The 15,604-nt window shown below is 53.7% G+C and overlaps 1 protein-coding gene across 1 annotated transcript in view; it reads right to left on the reverse strand.

Annotated features, from left to right (window-relative positions):
• Window positions 1-4,357: 4,357 nt before the first annotated feature.
• MYOM2 (myomesin 2) overlaps window positions 4,358-15,604 on the reverse strand; it is a 61,891-nt gene continuing 50,644 nt past the window's right edge. The window contains 9 exon segments of the mRNA XM_032468748.1: window positions 4,358-5,003; window positions 6,043-6,098; window positions 7,094-7,116; window positions 8,556-8,592; window positions 8,849-9,012; window positions 11,460-11,565; window positions 13,809-13,847; window positions 14,380-14,467; window positions 14,635-14,748. Coding sequence (XP_032324639.1) covers window positions 4,686-5,003; window positions 6,043-6,098; window positions 7,094-7,116; window positions 8,556-8,592; window positions 8,849-9,012; window positions 11,460-11,565; window positions 13,809-13,847; window positions 14,380-14,467; window positions 14,635-14,748 — 945 coding nt within the window. The 3' untranslated portion in view covers window positions 4,358-4,685.

The following is a 15,604-nucleotide window of genomic DNA, read 5'->3' on the forward strand; positions in this document are numbered from 1 at the left end:
TGCGCCGTACCCGCCCACCTGTGCCCGCACCGCGCATCCGCGCACCCGCGCTCCACGCACCCGCAGGTTGGCAGCTGGGCTCTCGGACTGACTCCTCACCAAACGACAGGCAGAAGGGCTGACATCCTAAAATGCAGGTCTTGGCAGTCCTGAGGAAACCCTTTGTCTGCCTGATCCTCGCTAGACATGAAAAATCCCGAGAACCCGTTGACAAGGAGTCTTTCGGAAAGTCCCATAGACAGGAACAAAGCTGAGCGCCCCTGATGGCGGGTCGACGGGGTGCGAGGGCGCTGGTGACGGTGGGTCCTGTGGCCCCTGAGTGGAGCTCGGCTTGAGGACTGCTGGTCCCACTTTTACAGAGGAGGAAACCGAAGCCCAGAAACGTGTAGCTAGTCTGTGTAGAGCCAGGACAGAATTCTGGGCTCCTCCCCCGTGCTCTGTGTCAACCACTTTTTTACAGCAATATATTAAAAGCAATGAAAGAAACAGACTAACATCCTTAACAAAATAAAAGCAGATAAATCAATGTGGCTGGTGAGTGGGAGTTGGAGTGGGGAGTGATCAAGACGAATTGGAAGATGCTTCTTTGGGCGCCGTGGGCTGAATTGATTGGTTACCTTCACTTTCATCCTTAATATACCCCTTTAATGTACGTCTTTTATATGTCCCTTTTGTTTAAAAATATCATCATAATTCTATAGGTAAAATGGTGTTTAAACGGTTTCTCATTCACTTTAAGCTGGAGATAAAAGAGATGGTTATATGTAATCCTTTGTCCCATTTATTATTTCACTGTACATCGATGGGGCAATTAAAATTTTAAAAAAAGTAGTGACCACAGGGTTAACCATGTCTGTTCACTAGAAAACAGACGGTGCTGGGAGGTCCTAATGCCTCCTGGCAACTTCCTCTCCCCAATACCCCTTCATGAGAAAGTCTTGAAAAATCGAGGACCAGGACCACCGCTGAGAAAACGGTCAAGGACAGACCTCGGTGAGCACAGCGCCCCGATGACCCTACGACTCCTCCAGTTCCGTTGCTCCGCCCCCACCTGACGGCTCTGCAGAATCATGCGCTTCATGTGAAAGATTCCAGAGCTGTAATTTACTGCTCTGAAAAATGAGGGAGGCTGCTGGCTTTGACATGCCTCCGTGAAACATGGAATATTTAAAATTCATACCCCAAGCTTAATGTATAGATAGATCACATATTTTTATGACTTCACTGATGCAATAAGAGCCTGGTAATATCTCACAAGGTATGTTTTATTCCTTCTAATGTGTATCATGTGAAGATTAAGAGGCTATATTATTGCCTTCAAAATGACCTGCTATTTCCTGGAAACAGTACTTTGCCGGACCTGTCCTTGTCACTGGGGTGAGTGCAATGCCTTTAATAATCCTCCATTCACTAGGTGATGTGTTTGCATCACAAAGGACAGATCCGGTTTGGCCAGGCAGGCAGAGGCTCAGGACCTGTTCTCCGAGTGCCATCTAGCGGTTTCCCAGGGCCCTGAGCACAGGAAGCCAGTTTGGGGGACCTTCTCCACATTCACTAATTTAGCATGAGGAGTTTTTTCTCGAGGCTGAGAATTAATATATCTAAGAGCATGATTATCACGTAACTTCACTTCAAGCAGGAGCTGCGGGAAACTCAGCCGCCTAGGCTCATTTGAACTTAAAACCCAAAGCCACTGAGAAGCTGGCCTCGGAAAGGCTGTTATACTGAGTCCTTTTTTTTTAACTGAAGTATAGGTTGCTTTACAATGTCATGTTAGTTTCTGGTGTACAGCAGAGTGATTCACTTATACGTATATATATTCATTTTCATATTCCTTTTCACTACAGGTTATTACAAGATACTGAATATAGTTCCCTGTGCTCTACAGCAGGACCTTGCTGTTTAACTAGTTTATATATAGCAGTGTGCATCTGTTAATCCCCAACTCCCAATTTATCCCTCCCTGCCCTTTCCCCCCGGTAACCATAAGTTTGTTTTCTATGTCTGTGACTCTATTTGTTTTGTAAATAAGTTCATTTGTGTCCTTTTTTTGGATTTCACATAGAAGTGATGTCATGTGATATTTGTCTTTCTGTCTGACTTACTTTACTTAGTATGAGGATCTTCAATTCCATCCATGTTCTGCAAATGGCATTACTTCGTTCTTTTTTGTGGCTGAGTAGTATTCCATTGTGTCTGTATCTGTCTGTCTGTTTCATCTTCACTATCCATTCTTCTGTCAATGGACATTGGTTGCTTCCAGATCTTGGCTGTTTATACTGAGTTCTTTTTCCAGTGAACAAGGTGCACATCCAGGGTGATTCAAGGGAGGCAAAGGGTTTTATTAAAGCCCTGAAGCTGCCATCTGTTCAGCCTGCCTGTCTTCGGAGTGACGGGCAGTCATCCGGTCCACCTGCCTGCAGGTGGCGGTGCTGTGTCTCCAGGCTGCGATCAGAGAGGCCAAAGCGTCCGTGAGTACCTGTGGCACCGGCTGCTGCTGCCTGGAGAGACACCGGTCACCAGGCCGGGAGTTCAAAGCTGACCTCTGCTGTGTGTGGGTGTGGTGTGTGCAGTCCCAAGCGTAGAAAAGTGCGATCTGGGTAGTGGGTCACTGCTTTATACCAGGGCCGTAAATGTCGCCTGCACTTTGCTTTGAGTGTGCGTGGAGAGGGACGCTTGACTCCTCTAATTAAAATTATTGCCACGAATGCATCCAAAATTCCCTTTTCTACCGCAAGGGCGGCAAAGCCACCATTTTGAAGGAACGAGGCACAAGGTCACCCTTCCCACAGCCTTGTTTTAAAACTGAGTGTTTCGGGACCAGGATGAGAGACGGAAACACCCACCAGTGTACCCTCGCCTCTACACAACGATCGTGAAGGTCGGAGGGGCCTGACTCCCTGGGAAACTTCCTCGAAGATCCACAGGGAAGAACAGCCTAAAGTTGTCAATGAATCCCTGAGAAGATGCTGGAGAAAAAGCAGCAAGGTGTGGCTGAGGAAAAAGAGGGGGGGAAATCAAGAGAGAAGTAACCTGGGTTAAATATTAAATATCAGTGTGAATTCTGAGCCCCAGTTGGGATGGTTATGATCACAGTGGACGTGTGTGTGGCCCCTGCTGTGCCCAGGTGCCACCCCAGGCTCCTGACCTGGGCTCATCACGTGACCACCAAGCTGTCAGCTGAAGCCTGGGGGCCAGTCCTGCCATCACCCGCATTTTGCAGCCGAGGGCTGAGGCCCCGAGTCAGTGAGTGCCCCTGGCGCCCACGGCATGGAAGGCAGAGCCAGGTCTGAACGTCCCAGCTTCGGCGTCTGGGTGCTCTGTGTGCAGAGGGGCTGGGAGAGTAAATAGGGACGTGGTGAGTAGGGAGATGGAGGCAGGAGGGAGAAGACGAGAAAGCCTTACTTCCAAAGAGTAACTAGCAGTCAGATCCAGCCCAAACACCCTTAGAGGCCAGGAGGGAAGGCTGGCCACTGTGACGGGGCTGTGGTCGCCCCCAGTGGCTCCTTGGAGTGACACTGACCTCCACAGAGACTGGGAGACTGGGCCCCGTCTTCTTGAGGGTCCTGTCTCTGAGGGCAGGCTCCCGGGGCCGGGGCTGTAGAGCTGGCGGGAGCCCGGGAGATGTCCCTGCATCTCTGAGTCTGAGGCTCGAATCGGGAGGAAGCCGCCTCAGGTTTGACCGAGCAGAGGGCAGCATCACAGGGTCTTGGTCAGAGTCCGGAAATTTCCAAATGGTTTAAAGAGAAGAAACCTCGCAGCTGGTGGGTCGTCAGCTGACCCCTGCAGACAGGACCAGGCCAGCGTCAGTCCAGCAGCAAGATCACGGGTGCGACAGAGGAGGCAAGAGGGATTTTAGAAATGCTACTCCCGGAAGCCTGCTCAGCCGGCTGGCATCATGAGAGACGTGTTTAAATTTCAGGACGTCTTTTATCACCTGAGGAAAACAGAACCCAGTATCTTAGAGTTCGGATCGGCCTTAATGACACAGGGAGAGGAAACATTCCGGGCCGTCAGAGCTTTCCCTGTTGGAGAGCAATGTCCTTAATACAAAATGTGACACACCACCCACCCTTTGTTTTCCCCAACAGAGGTTTCCTGAGCCCACACGAGCAGTAACCTTCCTAGGAGCTGGGGTGTGTGGACGCCTCTCCGGGCCAGTCCAGGAACCTCCTCCTCCCCAGGCCCTGATGGGGGTCCCTAGGGGGCTGTGCGGGGCTGCGGCACCCCGGGCTCCTGGCCGGTGGCTCCCTGCCTGCTCGATGCAGCCCTGAAGTCACACGCAAGCCGTCAGGGAACAAACCGGGAGAGAGCAGCCCCGTGCCGGTGCACGTCGGCACGGGAGAGACACTCGAAGTTGCCTTTTAAAGTTTTATTCGTCTGAAGCAAGAGAAAACAGAGAGGAAGGAGGCGCACCCACCCATGGGCTCTCCGACCAGCCTTTTGGAGCCCCCAGATCAGAAAACAGGACCACAGTGAGGACAGAACCCCCACGCCAACGTCCGTGAAGACGTCAGCTCACCTCAAGTCGCCAGTCAAGCACCTGCAGCCATGGCGGTACAGCCTCCTGGGAATCACTCGCTTCCCCCGAGAAGGCCAGAAACTACTAACACCCAATCACCAAGACTAAAAGCCCAGGGCGGGACGGCCCGTCTGGCCCGCGGGCGGCCACCAGCCCGGCGGCCTCAGTGGGTGGGCGAGGTCGCGGACGCAGGGATGAGCTTGGGCCGGGCCTGCTGGGGCGGCGCCACGTCCGGGAGCGGCTCCCCGTGCTTGTACACGCTGACCGTGACGTCGATCTTCTCGCCGCCGTACTTGTTCTTGACGCTCATGCTGTACCGGCCCGAGTCCTCTGAGGTCACGCCCTTGATGGTCATGCTGACGTACTTGGCCTGCTCCACCTTGACCTGGAAGTGCTCGCTGAGCTCGATGTCCTTGTCATTCTTGTACCAGACCACCTCAGGGTCGGGGTTCCCGAACACCGTGCAGGTCAGGTTCAAGGTCTGCGGGGAGGGCGGGGCGGGGGGAGAGAAGGGAGCGTTAGAGGAAGAACAGGCAGGCGGCCTCGGAGCGGGCGAGGGTGCTCGTCTGTCCTTCACGTTGTTTACGCAACGTGCTCCTTATGTTTGTGAGCACCGGGCTAGACAGCAGGGGTCCAGCTAGAGCAGGAAGCAGGGCAGCCCGTGAGGAAAGTCAACGGTGCTCTTTTCTGTTTATCCTCAAGCTTAATCCATGGCTTAGCCGACTTAAAAATGTGAAGGCAGTCAAGCCCTGTGCTTCCAGTGGGTATTTTCAGCCTGTTTCTAATTTTCTTCCTGTGCAGACTTGTGAACCCCCTTTACCAGCTCCTTCCGCAAATCTAGAGAATACACTGTCTAACGGTAAATGGTACTGTTGACACTGAGTGAAACACGCTTTCCTTCCACGACAAAGGAAGCGGGTGCTAATTTCTCCACCTTTGTTGTGAGACCCTTGACTGTTCAGCCACAGCTCTTCAGCTGCTGAAGGAAAGGGCGATAAATGTGGGTATTTTGGCCTCAAAAGAATCCCCCCAAGTGTCTGTGTCCCTGTGACACTGAGGTGGGATCACTCAAGCACCAAGAAGTCACCAGTTAGACGTCAGTAATGCCACTGACAGGTGACAAATTAAGACTCCAGTGAATGGTTCCCAACACACATTCCAAAACGACCTTGAAATTGAGCAGAGGTTGTTTCTTATTTCCCTCTTGAGGAGGTGGCTCCCAGCTTTGCACACGGTGGGGGGTCGTGCAGCCGTGGGTGTGGCCCCCCCGCCCCGCTCCTTGTTCAGTGATGCCCTTGAACGGGCCTGGCGTCAGCACCAGGTGGGTGCCCAGGGCTGGAAACACCAGTTGCCACCAACACGGCCGTGCGCTGTGTGCCCAGGGTCGTGAGGGCGCTGCATTTGGACTCGGAATGTTAGACTGTTCCGTCCCTTGATGACACAGGTTATCGGAGGCAGCCTGGGCCCGGCAGGACGTGGTCACCCTGCCCCCCACCCCGAGCTTCCCCGCCTGCTCTCACCTTGCCCTCCATGATGGTCACCACGTCAGGTAAGCCACCGATCACCTTGCCACGATCTGCAACGGGAAACCAACTCGGCTGAGAAAACCCGTCCACAGGGGCGTCCCGGGGGGGTCGGGCCCCGGGCTGAGCCCCGAGGGCACAGGAGGCAGGCGGGAGGGGCTGCGCTCCCCGCGGAGGGCCCGCGGACGCGGCAGCGCGGCGAGGGCCAGGGCTCGGGGCGGGGCGAGTGACTGATTCTGCGGTGGGCGCTGTGAAAAGCTCTACAGGAAACTCGAGCTCTGAGGGGCTTTGAGGACGAAGATTTCACCTAGGGCTCAACTCGTCAGGCTGTAATTGGTTGGGAAGCGGGGGTCTCGGCATCTCGAGAGAGGGTTTGCGACGGCGGTGTGCTACAGAGATGCGTATGTTCTCTGTCTATCGTGATGCTCTCGCATCCCAAACCCTCTTGGCTGGGAGGGACAGCCCCTCCCCGCCAGGGCACGCCTGTGACAGGTGCCAACAGCCCGACCAGGCCAGGCCTCCCCCGTCTGCCCTGCACCCCGGAGGCAACGTTCCTCTGCCGGAATCACCCAGGCCAGGAGCCAGGCAGCCAGGAACACCCCTGGAGCCCAAAATCCAACAAAATCTTTAAAACCAGCCAGTTTTACAGGCTCCCCCCTGCCCTGGAAACCCCAACAAAGGCCGTAGCCTCAGTCCCCCTCCCTCCCATCTTCTGCCCCCTGACACCCTGACCACCCCCGCGTGGCCCGCATGGTCCCGTCTCAGGACCATTTCCCTGAGCCTCCCCTGTGTCCCCTCTCATGGCCGCCCCCGACTGACCGTCGTGTAAAAGACCACAGAACAGGTGGCAGAGGCTGGGAGGCAGACGGGCCCAGGGAAGGGGGGGGAGGGGGGCAGGGGGAGTGGGTGGGAGCCAGAGGGAGGGTCTTCTGTCAGGTGAGACGGTTTTCTGTGTATTATTTAAAGCACAAAATGAATCAACTATGGCCCCTTCTGCCCCACCCAAATAATGATGTATTACACTCGTTATAATCGCACAGGAACTTACTTTTCTCTGCAAAAGCAGCTGCCCTGAAAACCACGGGGGTGGAGAGGAGAGAGTAAACAGAGTGGTGAGAACAGGCTATTGACCAAAGCATCGCATCTGAGCGGGGGCAGCACAGGAGGAGGGAGGCGCATGCGCTTCTAGGAAAACCCATTCGGGCCGCGGGACCTGGGGACCTGGATCCCGGTGTTTCTCCCGATGCCCCTCCCTGCCCACGTGGGGCGGGCGTGCCCTGTCTCCCAGCTGCTAAAGCCCACAGAAAGGTTAGCACTCAGACAGGCTGGAGAGAGCTCTGTCTTCACCAGATCCACCCGACTGCACTGGAGGGTTTATGGGTTTTGGTGAAAACGTTGGCTTCCGATTTTCCTTAGTCATCCATTCAACAGATATTTACTGAACAGCCTGGTGTGGGACAAGGTTGGCCTTCAGTTCAAGACACTGTAAAATTTAGATGCATGTTTAAAAATCCCAAGGTATTCCTTAAAAAGTTGCTCTGGACAACAGGATATTGTCCAGCACTACAGAGAAATGAGCAATCGAGCCACGAGACAATGCAGGAGCGGGTTAAGGGCACGTGGCTAGGAAAGCCTTCCTTTAACTTAGAGCCGGCCCTCCAGCATCTCGGGTCTGCGTGCGCGGGGTCAGCCGACTGCAGACCACCTGGCACCGTCGGGTTTACTACTGAAAAAGATTCACATGTAAGCGGACCCACAAAGTTGAAACCCGTGTTGTTCAGGGTCAGTGGTATGGGGACTTCTGGAAAAGGCAAAGCCATGGAGACAGTGAGGTGGGGGTGGGGGTCCGGGGGGAGGGGGGAGGACGGGGGGAGCACAGAGGTTCTGGGGCAGTGAAGCTGCTCTGTGTGACACTGCAATGGCAGGCACATGACATTAGACACTCGTCCAAGCCCCCAGAACGTCCAGCAGCAAGCAGGAGCCCCCGTGTAAACCATGGGCTTGGGGTGACAGTGACATGTCCATGGAGGGTCCCCGGATGTTGCAAATGGACCATCTGGTGGGGGTGCTGGCAGTGAGGGAGGCTGTATGGGGGGACAGGGGCACGGGACATCTGTGTACCTTCCTCTCAGTTTTGTCCTGAACCAGAAACTGCTCTAAAAAAATAAAAGTCTCAAAAAAGAACTTAAATATATAACATTTAAAAAAAAACTGCTCTGTGTGACGTGTTGCTAAGATTAAAACTATTTCATAAATTCAGTGTTTTAATCATCTAAAGCAACCCAGGATTATTACCACTCTGAAGTTAATTCATAGAAACATTTCTAGTTCAGAAGAACACCTTTGTCTACATACTGAGTTGCTTAAATTGCCATTATTATCCCAGTTCCCAGGAACATCACGTTCCTTGGGTCACTCAGGCATCCCCAGAGGCCCCCACCCTCAGCCAAAACAAGGCCACTCAGCCGCACCCCAGAGGGAAGAGCAGTGACCAGACGTGCAAGTCTTACTTGAGTTGCTGGAACTCTGCGAACGCTTCGTCAAAAGCTGCAAGGGAAAATTCATACATTATTAACCATCTCACTGTGTTTGGCTTTTCTTCATTCCCTCAGCTGCTCTGCCGGCGACTCTGCTTAATGAAAACTGACAAATAGCCAAATGAATGCAGTGATTACTGGGAAGTAATCTTCTCTGAATGAAAATCGTGAGATCAGGTTGTTTCCCTTCCAGCATCAAGTTCCCCTCGACCACGAAGAGAGTCACTAAGTGCAGCGTTATCAGGCGCTAAAGAACGTGCTCTGACCTTGACCAGACAGGTCCAGGGAGCGCTGGTGTTTATCTTTGCCGTCAAAGATCTCGAAGGTGTATTTCCCCTTGTCCTTCTCCGTGGGCTCACAGATCTGCAGCCAGGCCATCTCCTCGCTCCCTCCAGTCCTCATGTGCTCACTCGATGCAATCTTAGCATCCCTTTAAAAAAGTCACAGGAACAAACTGCAATTTAGAATCTCGTCTTATCTGCAAGGTGCCTCCGGGCCAGCATCCCAGGTCTCCGCGAGGCAGCGTCCTCCGACTTGCTGGCGCTCACGTGGTCATCGATTTTTCTGGATGTTACACGTTCACTAATTTACTTCGGTAGCTCAGCTCTGAAAACGTGTAAAATTAAATCTGCAGTTAGTTTTAAAAGACACATTGTTGTTTAATATCTGCCTGTTGCCCACACAGCACAGACGATCAGATACTCTATGCAGCATGGCACTTTTCTGCTCAAAAAATTAAAAATAGAATCACCGTATGACCCCGTGATTGCACGTCTGGACAGATACCCAAAAGAACTGAAAGCAGGGACTTGAACAAGCATTTGTACATCCGTGTTCATAGCATTATTCCCCACAACAGCCAAAAGGTGGAAATAACCCAAGTGTCCATCTAGAGGTGACGGACAAACTGTGGTCCATCCGCACAATGGAGTAATATTGAGCCTTAAAAAGGGAGGAGACTCTGACACCTGCTACAACCTGGATGGGCCTGGAGGACATCGTGCTGAGTGTCAGTTGCAAAAGGACAATTAGGGTGTGACTCCACCTGCAGATCGTTGGGGGCCCGGGCTGGGGGAGCCGGGGGGGGGCGGGGGTTGTGGGTGGCGGGTGCAGAAGGCAAGTTGTGCAGATCAGTGGTGGCGGCGCGGCAACGTGAGTGCCCCCGAGCTGCTCGCCCAGCGGTGGTTAAAATGGGAAATTGCACATTTTGTGTATTTCACCACAATTTATAAAGCTCAACATAAAGTTTGAGCACCAGGTACCATTCCTGCCTCCTCAGAAAGTGTGAGCCCTGCGCCAGCTGTGCGGGGCGTCCAGGGACAGTGAGTTCACACTTTCACGGCATCGAGTGAATGTGAGTTACTTCCGAAAGCCCCTTGGGTTTAGCAGGAGCGGAGGAGGATTTGCAGAAGTTCGAGTCACGGGCACATGAAGCCCAGAACTTCGGCCAGACAGGAGCCTGGACGTGGGTCCGTCTCTCTCCTGCAGCAGCTCCGGGAGGCGGGCGCTCGGTGCTCGGCCGGGCGGGTCCGGCAGAGGACTCCCCACAGCGCATCCGGCACCTCGCGACCCCTGCCTGGGACCCTGCTCCGCCGTGTAGCTGTTTCCCAGCACTGTCGCTTACTAGTCATGTGACTTTAAGCAAGATGATTTCTTGCTAAACCTCAGTTTCCACGTCTGTAAAACGTGGGTGTTGGTACCCAGCTCGTGGGGCTTTTGTCAGGGTAAGCAAAGTCTTGTGTGCTGTGTTTACCACACACTAACCGCCCCCAAGTGCCTCTGCCCGCCCGCGTGTCCCCGGGTGTGCTCACAGGGGTGTGGCCTGTGTCTGGCCCCCACGCGCCCTGGCGCCCAGCACAGAGCGAGCTGCTCCCGGGGAGGCAAGGCCGGGGAAGGAGCCGGCTCCCTGGCGGACGGACGGGTCTTCAGGGGAAGACAGGACGCGCGTCACAACTACACACAACCTTCTGCAAGACAACGCGCCGCAGACGACAGAGACGCACAGGGCAGGAAGCCATGGATTCTCCTTTTCCAGGGCGAGGCTCGATTCAGCTAGAAACAGATTTACCCGTCGGCCTAAAACACAAATCCTTATAAACAACTGCATCACAGAAACACACTGGAGATTCAGTCTCCGCAGCCCCTGTGACTGGACTCCTTTAGGGAAAACACAGCCGCTAAGGCCCTTCCTGACCAGCCCCTCGGGTGGGAGCTCCAGTGGCCCCCCTGCCGCGGCCGCCCCCACCAGCCCGCAGCAACGCAGGCACCAAACGCGGCGCACAGAGACACCGCTGCAGCTTCTCGTCTGAGGATCCCGAGTGCAGCGTCTGAGACAAAAGCACGGCCTGTCAAAGTCCAAGCAGGAGGAAAGACTCCCGAGGGCGCTTACCCGGTTAGCACTTGGGTTCACTCACGGAGATTCACCTAAACAAAACGATGGCTTTACAAGGAAGAGCATCCTAAGTGCAGTTTGCCTTTTGAGATGTTAGTTAGAGGAAATAACGCCTGCAGGCACAGTGTGGACCCTGGGCGGGGGCCTGCCAGGCCTTTGTGGCCTTTTCAGTCCGTCTAGTGGGAAACAAATAGACTGGAAATCTAGGGTGTGGCTTCCAAATGCTGTTTCCCCACTAGCTCGGCCAGATTCCAGACAAGTCGTGTGTCACCAGCAACAACCCCAGGTTTTGAGGAACTCCTGTCTCTGGTACCTCCAGGCATTTCTTTCTCTCTCTTTCTCCCCACTTTCTGGCGACGGCCCCCGCCCCGAGCCAAAGGCTGCATCCTTGCTCTAAACAGCGAAGCCTGGAGAGGACCCAGCCCCGAGCTCGGGGTCCCAGCTGTGAGCCGGCCCCGGCCCCGGCCCCGCACGCGGGTACTTACTTGTGATACCAGTTCACTTTCATTTCTTCCATAAAATATTTCACGAAACACTGAAGTCTGATTCCTTCCGGGGTGCAGAGTACCTTCAGGGGAGACGCCGACGCTCCTGCAGGAGACAGAGCACACTCCGGTCGGGGGAAGCCGCGCTGTGTCCAGCGGACAGGCGCGGCCCCCAGAGGTGCCCGCCACGTCCGGGGTGAAACGTGCCCGCTCGCTGACAGCCTAGCATCCGCCAGCCACAGAGTCCTGCAGTTTGCCCAGGTCATCGTCCTTCATCAAATATGCATTTGCCACACCGGAATCGTCTGAAAACCTCTTTGCTGGGAGACCCCGCCTGGGACACAGACATTAAAGGCTCGACATCTGGCCTCGGCAGCCGAGGAAGAGGAGGAAACGTCGTGCAAAGAGCACTGTGCCGGGTACGTGCAGCGCGATCTGCCAGGTGAACGACCTGGGGCTCGGCTGCTGCAGAACATCATCTAAAGGGAGGTGACGAGTCAGCGGAAGTGACTCAGGACGGGGCCACGGACACGGCAGCCAGGGGTCTGCCTTTGAGGTGAGCGAAACTGGCTAAGAGGGCAGCAGAGACCGCGGGCAATAAGAAAATCCTACAAAGTGGGAACACGTTTGGTGTGATCACAGTGGGAACTGGGCCCGACGGCCCTGGGGTGGGTGGCTCGGCGGCGGGGGGCGGGGGGCGGTCAGGGGCCCAGAAGGTCAGCCTCTCCCCCGGACGATAGCGAGCTTGGAGCAGAGGCTGCTACGTGACACGTAACTTTAGGAAGTCGATACAGACTCATGGTCTTCCATCAGCTAGAAAGTAATACTTGCAGCATTTGCAAAATAAAATAAAATAATATGAATTCAAACTGCGGATGAGGGTGTGACGGGGAAAGAATTTTCAAAATGCCGTTTCTTGGGTTTGCTAAACAACTGCAGATTTGATATGAACCTCAGAGTCACACAGGACTCTACACGGTCACTGTATTTCCGAGAATTCACTCAAAGCAAATACTCCTAAATATTGACAAAAGCCTCTCTTTGCCCAAAGGTGTGCGTGACTATATAGTTAATTGTAATGACGGGAACGTGTCAGTGTCCCTGCAGGGGAGAGTCTAACCCGCAGCACAGAGAGTCCGTGACATGCCAGGCAGTGGTTAGAAACAGTAGGTGTAAAATCTGTACAAAACCCAGTTATCACAAAGTTCGTGAAAAGACAAGCAAATTATGACCCTAATGTAAAGAAACAGAAACCGAACTGAGAACGGTCCTGCCTGTGACGTTCTGTATTTACACACACGTCGCAGATCCAGTGACACTCGCTCCGCCCCGTCCCGACGTCGCACACGGGACGGAACACAGCGTCCAGCAGCACCAGGCCTGGTGCCTCGGGGACCAGAGCCTGATCCCGGTGCTGCCCGACCTCCTGCGCCTTCTCTCCACCCCCAGAACTCTCAGGGAAGCCCACGTGGTCCTTCCAGGCACCGGCATCTCTGACCCAAGACCCTGGGAACCGGAGGAAACGGGCCCTTTCCCGGGCACGTTCACTTTTCAAGAGACCACGTGGATCATCTGTGTGACAAGCAAAAGCAGAAGGGCGCAAACCCCACCCTGCAGAGCTGCTTCGAGAAAGCACTGCAGACATACACGGAGAAGTTCCCAGAAGGGGGCCAGAAGAACCCTGAGAGACAGCAGCGGAGCTCGGGCCTGGGAGAGACACTAGCTCCCAGCTGGAGTCCTGACTGCGGCTGGCGGAGCACGCAGGGTGCAGCCACCCAGCTGCTGTCGGCCGTGGGACTTTGCTGAAGGTATAAACTGGGCAACCTCTGGAAAGCCCACGGTCATGAGGTTTTATAGTTCTCAGCATCAAGCCCTGTACAGATGGAAGCTACTGTTATCAAATGAGTAACCACAATCTTTGTTCTCACAGTTTCCGTGGAAGGGCAAACAGAGAGGAAGAAGGCATTTGCAAAGCTGAAAACTGGTTTCGTGCACATTAAGCCAGACACAAAACCAGAGGCTTAAAAATTCATTGCTGCTGCTCAGCGTTTGCAATGAAGACGCTGGCAGCAATTAGGCACAAAGCACCGCCCTCACTGACCCGAGGCGATCTGCAGCAAGTGGCTAATCAGGGAGCCCCAACGGAGCCTGTTTCGTCCTTTTTTTAAAAGAAAAAAACATGTTCTACATAAAAGGCTGAAAATCACCCTGAAGAAGCATCACTGAGGCAGGCAGATAACTGCTCTGGCCCTGGAAACGGGGCCCTATCAGCTGTGGAAAATGCCTTTCTCAGGAAACAGTGATTTTTAGCACCCAAAATGACTTGCAAATTAGAAGGCACTTACTTACCACAGACTCTGCTCATTGCCAAGATCATATCCTCGTACACTGAAAGGAGGAAGGAAATGCACCATCACGATGGGTAATTCTATCAGCAGCACATTCACGTGTAATTAAATTGATGCAGGAAATCAGGATGTTCATTTGAAAAATGAAACGCTAACAGGGCAACAGGGAGCCAGGAAAGGCTCGTGTGTGGCGATAAATCCTCCTAACCTGGTCCCTTGCTAAACGAGGAACAGGAACACGTGACTCCACGTAAACCCAGCCGTACGTGTAACTGAATCGCTCCACCACCGTCTGGACCGTTTTAACTACTGTTCCCAACGGCATCGAACTTGGGTCCTGAGGACAGGCTAAGGTGGCACTTCGTACAAGCCCAGAGCAATGTCGCACCTTCTCCTGAAACCCTGCAACAGCTCTGGATGCGACTCAAGAACAAATCTATCTTCTACTGTGTCCCTGCTGAAGACGCAGTGTGTGCCGCAGCCACAGAAACACATACTGTGCCTTCGGGACACGGCTCCCCCTGCGGGCGGGGCGGAGCTCCCTTCAGGAGAAAGAGGAAGGTTTAGTCTACCTTTGCCAGCCACCTCAAGGACAGACACGTCTTGACCTCTCTCGTCCTTCAAGGTCGCCTTATATTCACCATGGTCCTTCTTTGACAGCTGCAAACAAAACACATCCCACGTGTAGGTAACGATGCCGCTATATCCACTATAACCCATGCTAACATACGTTCTTTGCAAACCATGGAAATTCAGGACTCAGATCGGGAGATAACGCAGAAAGGCCTTTCTCGCCTGCCTCTGTCTGTCTCCTGAGCACACGGTACCTTTGGTATGAGCAGCTCACAGACTCCCTTCTCCAGATCAGGCGCCTTGTCCGTCTCGTACAGAACATCATCCTTCAGCCATTTGAAAACGGTTTCCTTCTTGGTGTTTGCCACCTACGAGACGGGAATCTCAGTGTGTGAATCGCTGTGGCTCATAAGAAAAAAGTCTATTCTGCTTTTAAATCACGGACCTAAAAAAGTCAATTTTTATTATCGACAGCCTCAGATGGAAGCTCATGGAAAAGCTGTCGGTCCTAACAGTGGCACACGCATCTCTAAACTCCAGCTTCCGAAACAGTTAAGCCCTCACAGGTCCACGCGGAAGGACAGGCAATTCCTCTTTGTTCTAACCCAGGACGTCAGACTAAGGTTCCTTGGGTTTCTATGAGATGTCAGTAATAAAACAAGCTGTAAGCAGTGTATTTTAAATTTATAATCAACGTAAAATATTATCCTAGGTCCATAACACTGTTTAGTGACTGCTTTTTTGGGGCAACACGACACTCGATGTGTCAACACAGAGGGAAGGAAACTTTAACACAAAATAAGCCCAGTGTGGGCACAGGGGCTTCCCTTCTGCTAAAGTTCCTCGAAATTCAATCTCTGCCAGGAGCTTGACCTCGAAACAAAGCTGTGCACAATTCCAAAGGCGAGGAAACGTTTCAAGTCACCTGCTCTGACACGCACGTCCTACGGACGAGAAAGAATTCGGTTCTGAATGAGCGGAACATAGTGGCCACAGCGGACTGTGTGACTGACCATTCGCATTTACACCCCATATAGACTCAGAACAGTGCTCTCCGGTGGCAGTCTCCCCTCACGGCCGGCGTCCTTCCAGTCCCCCGCCCCGGCACTCAGCGCAGGCCCGTCGCTCCCCGGAACCCCCCGCCTCCTTTTCTCTCCTGCCCCTGGGCCGCGAGCAGTATGACCCCCTCCCTCACAGCCTCTGGCGACAGTCACATCGCAGGGG

This window comes from Camelus ferus, chromosome 26 (genome assembly GCF_009834535.1).
Source record: "Camelus ferus isolate YT-003-E chromosome 26, BCGSAC_Cfer_1.0, whole genome shotgun sequence".
Classification (NCBI taxonomy): domain Eukaryota; kingdom Metazoa; phylum Chordata; class Mammalia; order Artiodactyla; family Camelidae; genus Camelus; species Camelus ferus.